General features: G+C 57.0%; 4 protein-coding genes across 4 annotated transcripts; 1 reads left to right on the top strand and 3 right to left on the bottom strand.

Moving 5' to 3' along the window:
* Positions 1-180: 180 nt before the first annotated feature.
* On the bottom strand, positions 181-4761 carry PHSY_004887 (hypothetical protein; the record flags this gene model as incomplete). The annotated part of the gene is made up of 1 exon (XM_012335499.1): positions 181-4761. One exon carries the CDS (start codon positions 4759-4761, stop codon positions 181-183), a length of 4581 nt encoding a protein of 1526 aa, XP_012190889.1.
* A 1514-nt stretch (positions 4762-6275) lies between these two features.
* PHSY_004888 (glycosyltransferase) lies at positions 6276-7175 on the bottom strand (the record flags this gene model as incomplete). Its single annotated transcript, XM_012335500.1, has 1 exon — positions 6276-7175. The coding sequence occupies one exon, from the start codon at positions 7173-7175 to the stop codon at positions 6276-6278; it is 900 nt and encodes a 299-aa protein (XP_012190890.1).
* Positions 7176-7555: 380 nt separating this feature from the next.
* On the top strand, positions 7556-13263 carry PHSY_004889 (hypothetical protein; the record flags this gene model as incomplete). The annotated part of the gene is made up of 5 exons (XM_012335501.1): positions 7556-7681; positions 7851-8098; positions 8193-8218; positions 8814-9026; positions 9755-13263. 5 exons carry the CDS (start codon positions 7556-7558, stop codon positions 13261-13263), a joined length of 4122 nt encoding a protein of 1373 aa, XP_012190891.1.
* Positions 13264-13417: 154 nt separating this feature from the next.
* On the bottom strand, positions 13418-14371 carry PHSY_004890 (hypothetical protein; the record flags this gene model as incomplete). The annotated part of the gene is made up of 1 exon (XM_012335502.1): positions 13418-14371. One exon carries the CDS (start codon positions 14369-14371, stop codon positions 13418-13420), a length of 954 nt encoding a protein of 317 aa, XP_012190892.1.
* Between the last annotated feature and the right edge of the window lie 1375 nt (positions 14372-15746).

Below are 15746 nucleotides of genomic sequence, written 5' to 3' on the forward strand. Positions count from 1 at the left end.
TATGATACGGATAATTGACATTGCGAGAGAAATAATTGAGGTCCATGCGGAAAGTCATGAGAAGGGACATGATATGCGTCGTTACGTTTTCGTTCCGGAGAAGCGAGGAGGTCAGGTGCGAACTTTGGTGGGTAAGAGCGAGAAAGGTTTGTAATACAGTAAGAGCCGGCATCCTCTGCATCAGAACCGCAGGAATCTGCCTAAACCGAAAGAACGACTCGGTTCATCAGCATCGGCCGTCGAAGGATCAGTTCCCTGAGCAGCAGTCTCTACATCGACGTCCGTCTGTCGTGCGTTCGAATCGATATCGGCCCAGTTGAGCGAGGCACCCCGATTGCCGGCCGAAGGCGATCCAGCTTGTGTACGCGGTGGTGTAGGCCCGCCTCCGGCACCGAGCATGTCCCTCGGACCGCTCGGACGTCGTTCTTGAGCTCGGAGCAGAGCTGCTTGTGCTTCGGCCGCAGACGAGGCACTTGCGACTCGCGGTGACGGTCTCCAGCTTGCAGAGGCAGGAACACTAGATAGACCTGAGCCACTGCCTGTCGAAGGCAGCTGCGAATGCTCCGGCTGAACCTGGCTCAAATCGACGTTGCTGGCAGAGCCGGGTGACGGAGTAGACAGCGAAGGTGCTAGTGCTGTGGGAGCAGGAGTAGATGCGCCTGGTTGCAAAGAACGGATTCGACGGCGTTGCGGAAGAGCTCTAGAGGCATCCCCTGGGGTGTCGTTGAACTGTTGTGCAGCCGATCGCGTTACTGCTGCACCAAGAGATCCGCTAGGATAGTATCCACCTGCCGGTTGGTATTCCTCTGGCATCTCCTCGGGCGCTTCGACGTCTCCGAACGGATCTTCTTGCAAGCTGTCGAGACCACCCGAGCTACGAGGTCGTTTGCGTTTCTCCAATGAACTGCCACCGCCGGTGGCGCGACTGCTGGTAAAGTCGCCTTCGGAAGTCGCTGCTTCTGCTACGTCCGTGACAATGCTGGAAGCCGTTTCACCGCTTCTTCTTGAAGGGTAGTAAGTGGCATCGCCCGTCCGAGCAGATTCATCGACGCCAGCCGCACCGCGCGTACTTGTCGTATTGTCTCGGCTGAGCAGGCCACTCGGACTGTAGCTGGCCGCGCCCGTGGAAGCCCCACTGCCCAAGCTTGCATCGGTCCTCGGGCTGACGCCACCACGGCCGCTCGAAAGGTAGCCGGACCGCGAAGAGCCGCTGCCCGTGCTGCGGGAGCTCAGTTGCGCTGCAGCACTCAGACTGTCGAGTCCAGAATTGTCGCTCGCCGTTCTGCGTCCGCTCATCGACGAGTTCGAATGGCTAGCAGCATATCCGCCTCCCCTCGAATTCTGACTCGACAGGCTTGGATACGAGCGCTGCCTCGACGACGCTGCGGCTCTAGCAGCAGCTGCTGAGCTGAGCGCAGCAGCGATTCTAGCTTGCTGCTCACCGCTGCTTCCGGAGGCTTCCTTACTCGATGCGTGGGCAGGTGAGCTTCCGCTCGTGCCGTGTCCCAAAGCTGATGCACCATACACGCTGGCTCTTTGACTGCTGATCTGCGGCGCCAGACCTGACGCTTCGCTGGTTTCGAATCGAGATGTGCGTCTCGATGGATGAATCAGTCTGCTCGAGTCCTCCGATACACGAAAAGGCTGAGTATCGTGACTGTCGCGTCCTTCCAAATCGTCGTCGAGGTCGCCAGAAGAGTCTCGAGGAGCTGAAGCAGCCGGTTGATCTCCTCTCGATGGGGAAGAGGTTCCAGGAATCCATGCGTATTGGCCCATCGTCAGACGACGCCAGCCAGCAGCTACGCCGCCTAGGATGCCAGCACTTGCATCACCAGCACCGGTGTGATCGGCGCCTGCTAGATCTTCGTCGTCTTCCTGAAGCCCAAGAGTTGCCTCTCCAACGTCTGCCTCGCTAGCATCGGAATGTCGTGGCACTTCCGAGCTTCGGCGTATGTTGCGAGGCGAATCAGGCGGCGTGACAAATTGACCGGATCGCTCAGACAGTTGACCTTCGCTTGGACGTCGCTCCGCTCCCAAAGCAGGCGGTTGGTCCTGTACGCTATAAATGGGCAGACTCTCCCCACCTTGAGCCTGTTGCTGCTCGTAGACAGGAAGAGGCGAAACAATACGTCGTGAACCAGTCGAAGCAGCGCCTAAGGATCCAGAATTGCCGCTGACAGCACGGAGACCCGGCGGCACGTCCTGCGACGAGGCCGTCCGATTACCCGTGCTTTGGCTGGCTGTCTTTTCGCCATCGCTCCTCTCTCCGAATTCGCTGACACTAGGGATGGTCGCGAGTCGAGTGCGTCCTGTCGCAGGTGCGCCCTGGCCTAAGGCTCCAACTGCGGGCGATGCGCGTTCGGTAGCGACGCCTGACGATGGTCCCTCCTCGAGCTCTGGCGAAGGCTTGTAGTCAGGGCCCAAGAGATTGCTTCCAGATGAGATGAATCGACTGTAACGCTCCGGATCCGTGGAGCGCAGATGCCGCAGCTCGTCTTCTGACATGCCAGAGGCGTGGGATGCTCTCAAAGCTGGATTGCGTCCTGAATATGTGCTGCCTTCGCTGTCCCGGTGTCCGGCAGCCAAAGCCGCCAGCCCGCCAAGGGCGGTACCGCCACCTAGACCCAGTAGCGCCGGACTCAATCCACCCATACCAGGCGTGTCACTATCTGATGTGTCCGTAGAGAGGCGCGGATTAGGGCTGTTCGAACCAACAGCGCCAGGTGCAAAAGTTGTACCGGACGTTGGAGGGACGTTGCCGAGCGTCGAAGACGCTGCGTTCCTTGGCGAAGTGCGTGGAGCTCGTGGAGGTGGTGGCAAGCTCGTCCCGCTGCCACTGCCACCGCTGGTCGTGAATCCACCAGTGCTGTTGCTGCTGCTCATGGTGACCGCTCCACCAGCTCTTTGAGTCTGAGAGCTTCCTGTGGCGCCCGTAGCGTGGCTGCTTGATCCTGTTCCTGAGCCTGAACCTGAGAAAGCACCCGACGAGGCCGGTCGCGACGTGCTGCTGGCTGCCGCGTTCGCCAGTGTCAATCCATGCCCCAGCTGGAATGGAGCTCTCGATGGACTTCCAGGATCCCCGCTGTCTCCTCTGCGTCGACCGGAGTAGTACAGTGCTGCGCCAGAAGGTCCAAGCATTGCCGCAGCGGGACCCATCAGCCTGGGCGAAGCCTCGCGCATCTCAGTGCCAGATCCGTGTCCGCTTCCCGGCGAGTCATGGAATGGCATCAGTCCACGTCGTTCGGCCATGCTTCCGTCACCGAGATCGTCGTCGCTGAGGTGCTGTTCTTCCTCGATCTCTACACGAGGCTTGTCTTTGTTTCTCCTAAAGGCGGCACCGAAGAATCCAGCTCCCGCCGCAGCGAGACTCGCGAAGCCTGCCGTTCTGAGTCCGTTCGAGGAGGCAGAAGGAGTAACATTGGCAGCAGAATAGCTGGGGCTTGCCCGGGTGGCGGCGGGATTGGAGCCTCGTGATCTGCAAGAAGCCAGGCTTGCGGGTCGATCAGGACCCAGTCTTTGACCGCCGACGACGAAGAACCCAGAATTGGGACCACCTCCGCTAAGATGGTCTTCCTCCCAATCGTCGCTGTCGAGGCTTTCTCGACGTCTCGCGCCGGCAGCAGCGCTGGCAGCGCAAAAGCCTGCAGCGCCTGCCCCTGCTCCAAGAGAAGCATAATTGCCGCGAGCGCCCCCGCCGGCTTGCGAACGCGATCCTGATCCCGTCGCTGCTGCGAGAATCGAACGCTCATGCCGTCTCTTTCGCCGCCGTCGCAAGCAGCAGAGCAGCAAGAGCAGCAGCAAGAGCAAGGCGAAGAAAGCTCCAAGCACAATGCCGGCAATCTGGCCGCCAGATAGTCCACTACTGGACCGGTTTTGAGGATTCGGTGCCCCAGCCGCTGTCGCTGAGGGGTTGCTAGAGGTAGTGGCTCCGGATCCTGTCGTAGATGACATGGTCGTCTCAGTGTTCGTGCTGCTCGGCGTTCCTGTATTGGTAGTTGAGATGATCGACGATGGTGCCTGCGTTGCTGTGAGGCTAGTCGCACTGCTTTCAGGCGCATTCGTCGACGCTGTCGGTGCCGAAGAGTTTGGCGGTAGGCTTGTTGGAGGGGCTGCTGTTGGTGACAGCGGCGTCGACGGCGCAGACTCGGCTGTCACCGAGCCATCTTGTGTGCTGGCTGCTGTGTCGGTCGTTGATGGGGTTAGTGTCGGAGAGGTGGGCGGCAGGGTTGTCGGAGAGGTTGCTGTTGGTGTTAGTGACGTCGAGGGTGCAGACTCGGCTGTCACCGAGCCATCTTGCGTGCTGGCTGCTGTGTCGGTTGCTGATGGTGCCGATGAAGAAGATACGGGCTGAGAGGCAGTCGGTACGGCAGACGCTGAAGGCTGAGAAGATGCTGCTGGGGTCTCTGTGGCAACGCTACTCGCAGCTGCGCTTGTGCTTCCTCCTGGCGCATTAGATGCTGTCGTCTGCGAAGGCAAGATTTGTCCTGGTGTCGTGTAGAGCGTTCCTAGATCTGGAGCTGGGAAAGGCCCCGTATAAAGTAGCGGAACGTTGACGACCGAATATTCTATCGAGGTGGTCGTTCCTCGAACGGTGCTGAGCGTTTGATAAGGTCCGAAGGCGCCCTGCGGGTCATAAATGACTTGGGTGATAACCGATGTGTACTGGATGACATTGGTGGCCGCTGCAGAGTACGAAAGGTAAGAAGGCAGGGCCTGGGCTGTCGGACCTGGCCCTGGAGCCTGCTGTGGGAGAGTTGCCATGCGATGACGAGTCTAGCTGTCGAAGCTTTTGGTGGCTATTGATGGCGATATGAGCTTTCGAGACCAGCTCGTGAGGTATTGGGCCGGGCACAGCCCGGGCCAGCGATTGTCTGTATTTCGCAACGCAGCTCAGTCCAGCTGTATAATGGTCGAGGCGTCATATCAGGGTGAACAGGGCGGGCGAGATGGGGAAAGAAACATTGAAAAGCCGTAGGCGTTCGTGTTCGTAAGGATGAGCGGTTGATATGAGAGAAATGTACGTGAAGAGAGACGGAGATGGTGGTGAGGAGTGAGTCAGTAAAGGCGCTCTCCAGCGTGAGTGCATTGCCAACTCAGTCTCGAGACGACCCAGGACTGAATCAGGAACCGCAGATCTCAACCAGTCTCGTCCAAGCCAGGGCAGGATGGAATTCTGACCAGAGATACCGAGACTCATCGTGAGAGACAGGTACAGACGGCAAGCCTCTCCTACACCGGGAAGAGAAAGCGACAGATAGCATCGCGTACTTACAGTTGAGAATCGGAAATGCGTTCCATACGGCGCAGCCCAATGGACGGGGCTGAAATAGTGCTGAGATATCGTCAGCCCGAGGGCTATCGCTGTCGGGCGGGGCGCGAGCTGGGCTGAAACGGGAAGCGCAGAGTACAAACAAAAGCCTACAGAAGCACGATGGGCCATGCGTCTCGGAACCAGTGACACGTTTCAAAGGTCGAGGAGGCTCATCGGACGGCGGACTGGAGGTGAGGAAGCGAGGATGATGGAGGTGCGAATAGAAGTTGGAAGACGCAGGCGGAGCCAGGGACGAGGCTCTGAATCATCGAAGTAGCTGTGGGGCCGGTCAGCGCGAGAGAGACAAACAGGAGGGCCAAGGGACGTGCAGCCGCGTGTAACCTCTATGAACACACCTGCCGATTGATCTCGGTGTGTAGCTGGTGCTCGAGACTTTGCTCATGAGCGGGTCATGTCGCTTCTCACAACATTTTCTTTCGCAACCTCAATTTTGCTCAAGCAAGCGAGTCGGTGCGAATGTCTTTGAGGTCAAGGCGTGACCGCTGATGGAGGGAGAGAGCCGGCAACTGAAATTTGACAGGTACGCCCAGCACGGCTCGGAGGTTGAAATGACGTCCGGCTCGTGAGCTCCTGAAGATTGGCGTACAAGAGCAGAGCAGCCCCTCTGCCATGAGAAAGCTACCATCGACAGGGGCATGTTCGTCTCTTTATCCGATTGAGGAAAGAAGCAGCACAGCTTGTAGACTTTGCACAAACATTTCGGCTGCACGTCGCTCCTATCCTGCATATTTTTGGCATCATCTGAGATTTCTCTTCTCAGGCGCGGGCGCAATCTGACGTTTCCACTTCCAATTAGGTTTCCGCCTTTGAGTCCAACACTTGACGCGTCTCGGACAAGCGGCACTGGTACGACAAGGCGACCTCGCACCGGACGATTGCTGCATCAAGCCCCTGTTTGCTCCTCGACCTGAGAAAATAACATGCATAGCCACATGGAAACAGATCAGAATCCCATCGCATCGTCCACGATCGCTGCAAATCGGGAGGGCTCGAAGTCTGGAAAAGCATCACAAGCTGTTGTGCGTGCTCTGGCCACGACCTTGGGCAACGTCTCTTCCGAGCCCACAATGAGGAAGTTGTCTCTGCCGAGGGCTTCTGCCAGCTCGACCTGATGATTGTCCATCAACGAAGTGTTGGGCACCACTACCAGTGCGGGTGGCTTGGGGCGCATCCTCAATGTGTCTAGGATCGTCCCTGATCCAGCATGACTGATCACCACGTCTGCAGACCGGATGAATGACTTGATGTCGGGAGCGAATTGGAAGAGATGCAGATCGATGCCGTGCTCCGTTTCGGCTTGTAGTGCTGCTCCTTGAAGCGCCGAGCTTGCTGCGCTGCTAGTCAGGCCCTGCATGGCTTTCGCTTCGTCGAGAATGCTTTCAAAGATGCCTTTGCCTGCACTCCTAGCCTCGTCGATGTCAGTGAACGGGCGGTTCGTATCGCGTAAAGCAGTGCGAAGGCGCAGACCTGAGATGCTTCCTGTCATTCCAGGATCGAGACCTGCGATGTTGGGACTGCTTTGATACACCCTCCGGCCATTGACGATGCGCAGGCCTGGTTCGGGGAGGATTTCGCTTCCTTCGTCTGCCGATGCGAGCGCAGACGAGGTCAGGATGTCAGCGATCGATGAGTTGCCGTACTGAACAGTCAGCCGGGCTCGAAGGGCACCGCGTGATGACGGGCGGGGTGCGAGTTGGGCAACTGCGTCTAGAAATTCATTCGAGAGGACGGCTCGGATGAGCGAGTCGAAGCGCGTCGTACCGACAGTGACAAAGAGGCGCAAATGATCGCGTTGCTGAGCAGCATCAGCAGCATCTGCCATCGCACCGTCAGCTGCTGCCATTATAGCGAGAGATCGATTGATGTGGCCATATCGGGTCGGATCGTCGAGGCGTGCGAGATGGTTGTCCTCTCCAGATCAGGAAGAAGTGACGGAGGAAGCTAACGGTGTTTTTCGCGATCAGACCTCCACAAGGAAGAAACGCGGAATCAGGGTCCAAACGGGAAAGGTCCAACTGCGCATAATTTTCGTGTTCATCTCTTCAACTATCGCCAACCCGATCGGCAACGTTGATGAGGTTGCCTCTCGACCACACGCTTCACAACCGATTCTCTTAGCAGCACTCGGCTTGCTTCGTAGTGTTGTACGATCCCGCAGACATGTCGGTGAGTTAAGCTTGCGCCTCGTCGAAAGCCACTACTGAGATCAGGACCAGAAGGCTGATGAATTATCAACTCTCCCCCACTTCGTGTCGTCAATTCGGGCATCCGCGATCGAATTGGCTTCACATCGAACAGGCGGACAAGAGCGGCTCTGAGTCGACCCGATGGGTGACGCTGGTCAGCGAGGTAGGTTATCTGATGTCTGTTACTAGCTTGCACGGGTAAATGGCCATTCATTGACGATCGTCTATTCACGTTTCCGTCGCATTCGTCGGACTCGCTCTTCAATGAACATGCCCGGCGGTCATAACGCTCCCTTTCGTACCTTTCTACGACGGAATTTCTGGCTCTCCAGGACGGCTATCGATTCCTGGTCGACAATGCTACTGTGATGGCATCTCCGACGATCAAAACCATGCTCTCCATGGGTGAAGGAGGAGGATTCGCAGAGGCAGAGAGCAACACTGCGCGGCTTCAGATCCGAGGAGAAGTGCTGGAAAAGGTGATCGAGTACTTGCACTTCAAGACCAAGTATGGGGCAGCGGCAGACATGGACGTGCCCGACTTCAAAAACCGTATCCCACCCGAGATCGCGTTGGAGCTGTAAGTCTTTCGCATCGTTGCGGCAGACTTGGCAATCTGCAAAGCTGACACCGTTGCATTGCTTGTTTCGCGGTCGCTGCGTTTGATTCCTTAGGTTGATGGCTGCCGACTTCCTAGAACGTAAGTTGTGTTTGTCACTTCGGCGCTCGGTGATCCCATTCAACTGACAATTCGTTTCCTGATCGTGTTTGGACAGTCTGACCGCTCGCAATCGAAAAGCAAGAATGAGATGCCGCTAGAACACGTTCAATCCGTTCGTAAGAGGCTGTGTCCGTGGTGAGCCCGGTCGATGCTTATAAGCAGCCCTGCTCTCAAGGTGCATGGTGTTATCAAAGCTATCCCTGCATACAGCTGCGGCTTTGAATGAGATTACCGATCAGAAGCTCGAAGACACAGCCGGACTTTTGTTGTTCCTGGATGCACGCTTGATCTGTACCGGCCCCACGTTTGTATCTCAGCCCTGATGACAGGTGCACTATGAACAATGGCGATCGCGTGCATTGACGACGCGGCGCACGGGTCTGGCTGCAGCAGGAAGCAGATCGAAGGTCAAAGATGGCCGATGTTCCCACGCTATGGATCCGATGCAATCCAACCGAGACGTGAGACCTGCACTTGTTTGATGGTGAAGTTCTGAACACGATCAAAGTCGAAGTCACCTTCATGACAAAGTGCGGCTACCGTATCTGCTCTAACGCTACTTTCCTTTACCAAGCGGGGACAGGCTCAAGTCCAACTCGGTCGGCTGGCAGCACCAGCGAGCGCGTCAGCACGCGCAAAATTCGCACTGTAAGAGGCAAGGATGCGATACAACTCCAGAGCGACAACCTGTTCGCGCTTGGTCGAATGCAGCGAAAGACTGCGCGTGTCAGGCTGGACCAAGCCACGCCAACTTCAGAAGCATCGGAATCAAGCCGTGACTCGCCAGGTCGGCCCTGCCGCCTTGCCTCCGTGTTTCGGCTCCTCCGCCCGTTGTCGAATTGCTCTTGTTGCCGCGCTTGTCTGTACCTGCCACGGTGAATGACACTGCCACCTCGATGTAGGCAAGGGCACGTAACCGCTTCGATGGATTTGCTGACACTTGTGCTCTTCATTCAATGGAATGTATCTTTCGGGAGCGGAACGAAAGGTATGGCAAGAAAAGCCAAGAAGGTTTGTTGATACCCTGCACGTCGAAACGCAGCCGAGCAAACAGAAAGCACTTGGGCCCAGGTGCTTCGGAAAACAATTTATCATATTATTTATAACAGTATTATAAATAAATGGATGCAGAAGCATCCTTCGTATGCAGTAAACGAACACCAGACCGCGCTCTAAAGTTGCTACAGTGCACACACTATGTTGAATTGCGACTTCAGGCTGTCTGGTCTCAGCCTCCGCTCCGGTGTCTCTGCCTAGACATTCTATCTACTCGCCCTCCATCATCCGCACACTACCGGCCTCTTCGATCCTCAGAGGACGCGACAATCTGCCGTTAAAGATTGCATCTCTTTGCAGCTGCCTTGCACTTCGCGTGCCAGCATCGTGTTGCGTGCGTCTCATCCGCTGAGCCGCGCCTCATCTTCACGACCTCTCGGCTCTTATTTCGCGTTCTTTCGCATCACTCCGAACTAAGCATGTCGACACTGGTACGCGAGATTGGCCGTATCTGACCAGGCAAGCGTCCGCTAACCATGATCGATCCTTACCATCTATATATGGGCGGGCGCCGCTCGAGTGTTCGACAAACGTCCGACTCCAAGGCAAGCAATACGGCGTCCAAGCAGCCGGACGCTTCTGCCTCCGCAACCACATCCAAGGACAGCTCGGTCGATTCCAGGTCGCAGCAGAGCTCTTATCTTGGCGGCGACAGTCTTTCGCCCGTGAGCACCATTTCGACCGACCATGCCCCCAAGGCGAGCCTGGCGCCTTCTGGCTCGCCGAGTAGCGCCGCTTCTCTTCCGCACAGGCTGCCCGAATTCGAGCACTTCCGGCAAAGCAGCCCTTTGATGCCCGAGTTCTACCCTCGCACCTCCGAGTTCTTCAGCCAGGGTCGTCGACGAAGCAGCATCGCCGTCAGTCCGGAAACGTCTGCTGCATCAGCGTCGCTGGCCGCGGTCGTCAGTCCTGCTCCTGCCATTCAGGAGGCCTCGATCCCTCCTTCTCGTATCGGCGGCGGCGGCAGCGTTGGTGGCGGCAGCAACATGACAAAGAGGGCCGACTCGTTCCATCTACCTCTCACCTTTGAGGAGCCCGAGTCGCTGCTAGGTGAACAGCTTCCCGTCCGCCTCGGTCTCGCACCGCCTTCTCACTCGCATGGCTTGTCAGCTACCGACGTGACCTACAAGGCGCGCGTCGGTCATGGATACTACTTTTTCACGCCTCCGCCGGCACCGCGTCCTCCACCGACGTCCAAGTCGTCCTTGCGGCCGTCGCTGCTACGACGAAACACGGACGCTTCGGACAAGTCGGGCCTCTCGCTCAACACAAGGGTCTCGTCAACCACGCCCGTTCATTCGAGTCCATCGTCCATCTCGCCCAGCACGGCTGCCACATCGCCGCAGCGTGCGCGCGCCAACAGCTCCATCACCAGCCTCCCTGCACCGACACTCGCGGCTCAAGCCAGCAGCTCCAAGGCCTCTGCATCGTCATCGCGTACTCGCTTGCCTCCGCCTTCGCCAGACTGCTGGGATCCAGAGGCTTACTTTACCAGGACACGATCGCGCGTCAAAGGTAGAATGCGCGAGTTCGTCTACCACGCCTTTCCCCTCTCGACGGTGCCTTATTGGCACGGCTACAGCAACGAGACGATCGAAGCCGAAATGACGACCCATCTCAACGTCAACGCCGCACTTCACGGCAACACTCTCAGACACTTTCCCGAGGGCTCGCGTCCCGCTCGCGTGCTCGATCTGGGCTGCGGTAGGGGCGTTTGGTGCCTCGATATGGCACGCGAATGGAAGACGTCTGAATTGATCGGTCTCGACGTGGTTCCGATCCAACCACCGATGCATCAGCTGGCCGATGCGGACCTCGAGCGTCGCGTCAGCTGGGTTGTGGCCAACTTCCTCGACCCTCTGCCCTTTCCTGATGCGAGCTTCGACTACGTGCACATGCGCTTTGTACTTCAGGGTGTGCCCGAGGATAAGTGGGTGGACATCTTCTCTGAGGTCAGGCGCATATTGGCCCCGGGAGGCGTGTTTGAATTGGTCGAGGGCAACCACAGCTTCTTTGGCCATGCGAGCCTCATCGATGTGCAGGAACTCAAGGACCTCGAGCACGGTCGCACCGCGACAAAGATAGGTGTAGGTGTCAAGATGCCCAAACGTCTCAAAGTGCTCAATAATGGCTCCGATTCGACCGACATCGATGCGATCGAGGTGGTGCTGGAAAGGATGATGCAGAGGCGTTTCATCAACCCGACGCCATTGTCGGTGATCCCATCGTCGTTGCTGCTGCCTGGATTCTCGAACATCGCCACTGGAAATCCTCGCCACATTCCCGTGTATGCCGAATCGAGCGCGCAACGGGCACGCGCGCGTGCTGCAGCCGCAGCGTCCGGCAACGAAGCCGGTGCTTCCTCCGCCAACGCCACTTCCAGCGAAGATGAGACCAACCTCCAGGACAAGTACACCAGCCGGAGTCAGATCGGCGCACCGCTCAAATCGGGATTCGCCATGACCGATCAGGACCTCTTCAGCGCTTTCACGATCCTGCAACAGCTCGACCACTTCTCTTCCAGTCGAGAGCTCGTCTGGGCCGAAGCCGAGGAAGAGAAACGAAGCCTTCAAGGTGTACCGCAGCCTCCACTGGCACCCATGGACAACAGCCGACGCTTCGGTCAGGGCAATCCTGCCGCGTTGAAGCCGTTTGCACATCCATGGAAGTCGAAGGATGAGTTCTTCCGAGCAATCGACGCATGGATCGAGTCGACGAAGGCGTCAGCGGACTTGGAGCACATGCTGCGCAAGTATCTGGGCTGGGAACAGGCGCATGATGATCTGACGGTGGAAGGGCGAAAGTATGCAGAGAGGAGGAGGAAGATGAGCGTTTCGTCCGCGGCGTTTCCCTCACTCGGGCTGGACCAGCTTGCGATGGATGGGGCGCCGGACAAGGCAGATGCCGGGAGCAGACAAGACTCGCTGGCTGCGTCGCGTGATGCACGAAGCTCGGTGCTGAGTCCTGAGAGTGGATCGACGTTTGCAGTTTCGACGACGCATGCGCACGAAGCGCCAGCTCGACTCCAGACTACCCGCTTGTCCGCGCCCGACGCTCGGACAGGTATGCAAACAGATGCGCAAGAGGCCGATGCCAGCGGCAAGGTGGTGGACAATGGTAAGAAGAAGAAGAAAACTTCCAAGCGGCCCAGCAGTAGCGGAGGTGTCGGATCATCAGTAGGAAGCAGCGGCGGTCTTGGTGGTGGAACCTTTGGACGGGCACGAACGTTCGGGCGAGGAGGGGCAGCCGCAACGGTACCGGTGCCCCTTCCTGACGCGCCTGCTTTCATGACAGGGTACGCATTTGGACCGTCGGCGACCGACAGCATGTTTCGCGGACCCGCAACCAAAGCTGCCATCGTCGCGTCTTCTCGAGGCGGTGCAGGTGCCGTCATGACACCGAGCGGAAGGAAAGCTTCTGTCGGATCCAGGTCTTTTAGCGATAAATCTTCGATCTCGGGCAAGACGGAACGAGAGGACGCTAAGTCTCAAATTCTGGACAGTGGTGCGTCCAAGATGGCCGCTTCGCGTCCTGCGCCAGTGACGGAAGAGCCATCGCCTGCAGCAGCCTATGCGGCTACGCAGCGTACTTCGCACGGATTGGAGGAAGAATATCGCCTGCAAAGCGATCGAGTTCCCGGAAGGAGGTCGTCGAGACCGGTAAGCCCTACATCGGGGATTCCGTCTTCCGGCGTGCCAGCACCTGCGCCTTTGGAAACGAAAGCCCGTTCGTTGTCTAGTGGTGCTGCGCTCGGCCGAGCGTCGATAGGAGCACCGCAGGCGGATTCGCGCTCGGTCAGCATGCCGTCGACCATCGTGGCTGGTCAAGCAGGAAGTGCTGGAGGAAGTGTGAGGATCGCAGAGCCAGCGGTGAGACCTTCGAGGGGCAGGTCGGCGAGCAAGTCGAACGACAAGGCTGTGGCCATGATCGGATTCTACGACACCACTGGATTCATAGCAATAGCGTAACTTAGCGCTGCAGAGCATGTTATAACTCAAATCAATGATACCCTTTTTTTCGTTCTCCCGACTTTGATAGAGAAATATGACTGATGGTTGCGATGTCAAATTGCAAACGAGGATGAGAAGGTGGATACAAATACATGCGGAAAAAAGAGATTGTTTAGATGACCTCGACGACCCTTGTCTCTGCGTCCTCTTTCAACGCCTGTTCCAGCCGTTCTGTCAGCTGCTGGATCCGTCTCAATCCGACGTGGATCAATTCGAGCAAGAGAGTAGCTTGTACTGGGCTACCGTATGATTTGTCCAGGACGCAGATTTCGCGCTGTGCGTTGAGGACGAGAGTCAGCTTGGATTGGGCTAATGACTCTTCGAGCAGTGTTGGATCGAGAAGTGCTACTGTTGTTGATGAAGATGTAGGGATGGAGGAGTTGGAAGTTGGATCGATGAGATGCGAATCGGGTTCGTCTTGTGTCTTTGCGGTGCTGGTGGAGGAGAGGTTGTTGAAGATGGCAAAAGTAACACAGAGGGGAGTGTGATGGATAGCCAATGGGATGGGGACTCGTTCGTCGATCGAGTAGAGACGAACTTGATTTCCGTTTTCGATCGAGTAGTCTGGACGTCTGAAATGTCGTAAGGACAACATGGAGCACAAGACTGCTGCGTCGAGTGCTGCGCCCGTATCCGACAGGAGATGCACTGTCAGATGAACGTTCCACACCTGCTCGCCCGCCACTACACACAGCGCTTCCCTGTCGACCGCTTCGGTCCTCCTGACGGCCTTCTCGATCAATCGATCAAACAGCACTTCCCTAGCTCGAGCCGAGGAGTTGGCTCCTCCTCCGGTGGAATCGTATTCAATACCCGCCATTGGTGAGATGTCTGTTGTGATTTGGAGAAAGCCTTCGTAGGGTCGATCTGAGCGTGGTGGCATGAGGGTTGCGCGAACAGAAGTGGAAACGCGAGTTCCTTTGATGGTGACGGTGCAATTGCCGAGCTCTTCGCCGAAGCTGATGTCGATGTCACGGGTGGAGAGGAAGGATCGTCCGTCGGGTCGTATGCCGTCGGTCAGACACGAGACCATGAAGTCGGACTCGGTCACCGAGGGCTCTAGCATCTGACCTGGCGGCATCTTTGACTGCAAGCGCTTTGCGAGTGGTTGCGATAGGTACTGCGAGACTCGGGAGAGAGTGGTGATGAAGATGCAGTGTTGGTCAAAGCGAAAGCGGAGCTGTCGAGAACAAGAAGAAAAATTCCTCGACGCTTGACCCTTCTTTCTTGGTTTCTGTGGAGGCCAAAGCCTACCCGCGGAATGATTCACACTTTAACACTGCGAAGCTTGTTTTATGAGACCTAACACTTTCATGTCCGCCGTCGTTTGTGGATCATCATACCAAGTCTTGTCTGGATCGACAGCTGCAAACGAAGCTCACGCTCTGATTCGAGCCGCGGTCACATTGCTGCAATACATTAGGTCCACATCGCTAGCTTGGTCGGAACGGAGAGACGAGTGCATAGAAGCGAAGGGACCCAAAGTCAACGTTCCTGAAGCAACTAGACTGGATGCACGCCAGTGCAGCATGGGAGCAAACGCCGTTGCACCTTGATCTCACCGACGTGCGTATACCCTGGCTGTCGAGAGGAGGGCAAATTCATCATGGTGGGTGTGGCCAGTTGATTGCAAGCAGATGATTGGTCCATGATAACGACGGCATGGAAAGGGTGTACCAGCGAAGGTACGCTCGTCTGTCAGGCACGAAGGACAACAAGGCCATGTGTGTCGATCTGATCAACGGAGTCAATTACAATTTCGGAGACCTGCAGATGTCCATTGCGAGCTGCATCTCAAGCGGCAGCGTCAGCGTCAGATGGGGTGCCCGCTCAGCTTCTGAACAGTGCAGTAGATTCCACCTCTCCGAAACAGTACGACGGATTCGAAAAATGGTGGCACAACCGCTTATCTCTTGGCTAATTCTTATCTTTTGGGGGCAGAGGAGCAAACACAGCTGCCTATTGTAACCAACTGCTGCCGTTGCTGCTCTTTCTCTGCAAACGGCATTTCGATCTCAGCGACACCCACTCCTGGCAAGCCATTGCGGGTCTTGACGAGGTCCTTGTGAAGAAGGGAGCACGGGCTGTCACTGGTCAAGCAGCTGCCTCGCCAAACAACACGACTCGTCGCAGAGGGGTTCTTGGCGAACGTGGCCTCTGTGCTCAGAGCGTGATTAGCTTGAACTGCACATTTGAGCCCCAGCAGACCACGATCTCAGTCAGCCAGATTGGGCAAGCCAAACGACGGCACACGAGTACCGCACCGTGCCGAAAGCGAAAGCTCTGCTGCCATGGCATCCATCTACCGGGACCCCCGACGAGCATCTATCTCCCTCGACCAAAGACGAGTCAGATCATATCTAACTTGTTTGATTACTCTTGAACAGATTTTGCCTCTCCTCGTGAAATTGGCAACATCGCATGGGCCGCCATGCCGACAA

The sequence above is a fragment of the Pseudozyma hubeiensis genome (genome assembly GCF_000403515.1).
Source record: "Pseudozyma hubeiensis SY62 DNA, scaffold: PHS45, whole genome shotgun sequence".
In the NCBI taxonomy this organism is placed as follows: Eukaryota; Fungi; Basidiomycota; class Ustilaginomycetes; order Ustilaginales; family Ustilaginaceae; genus Pseudozyma; species Pseudozyma hubeiensis.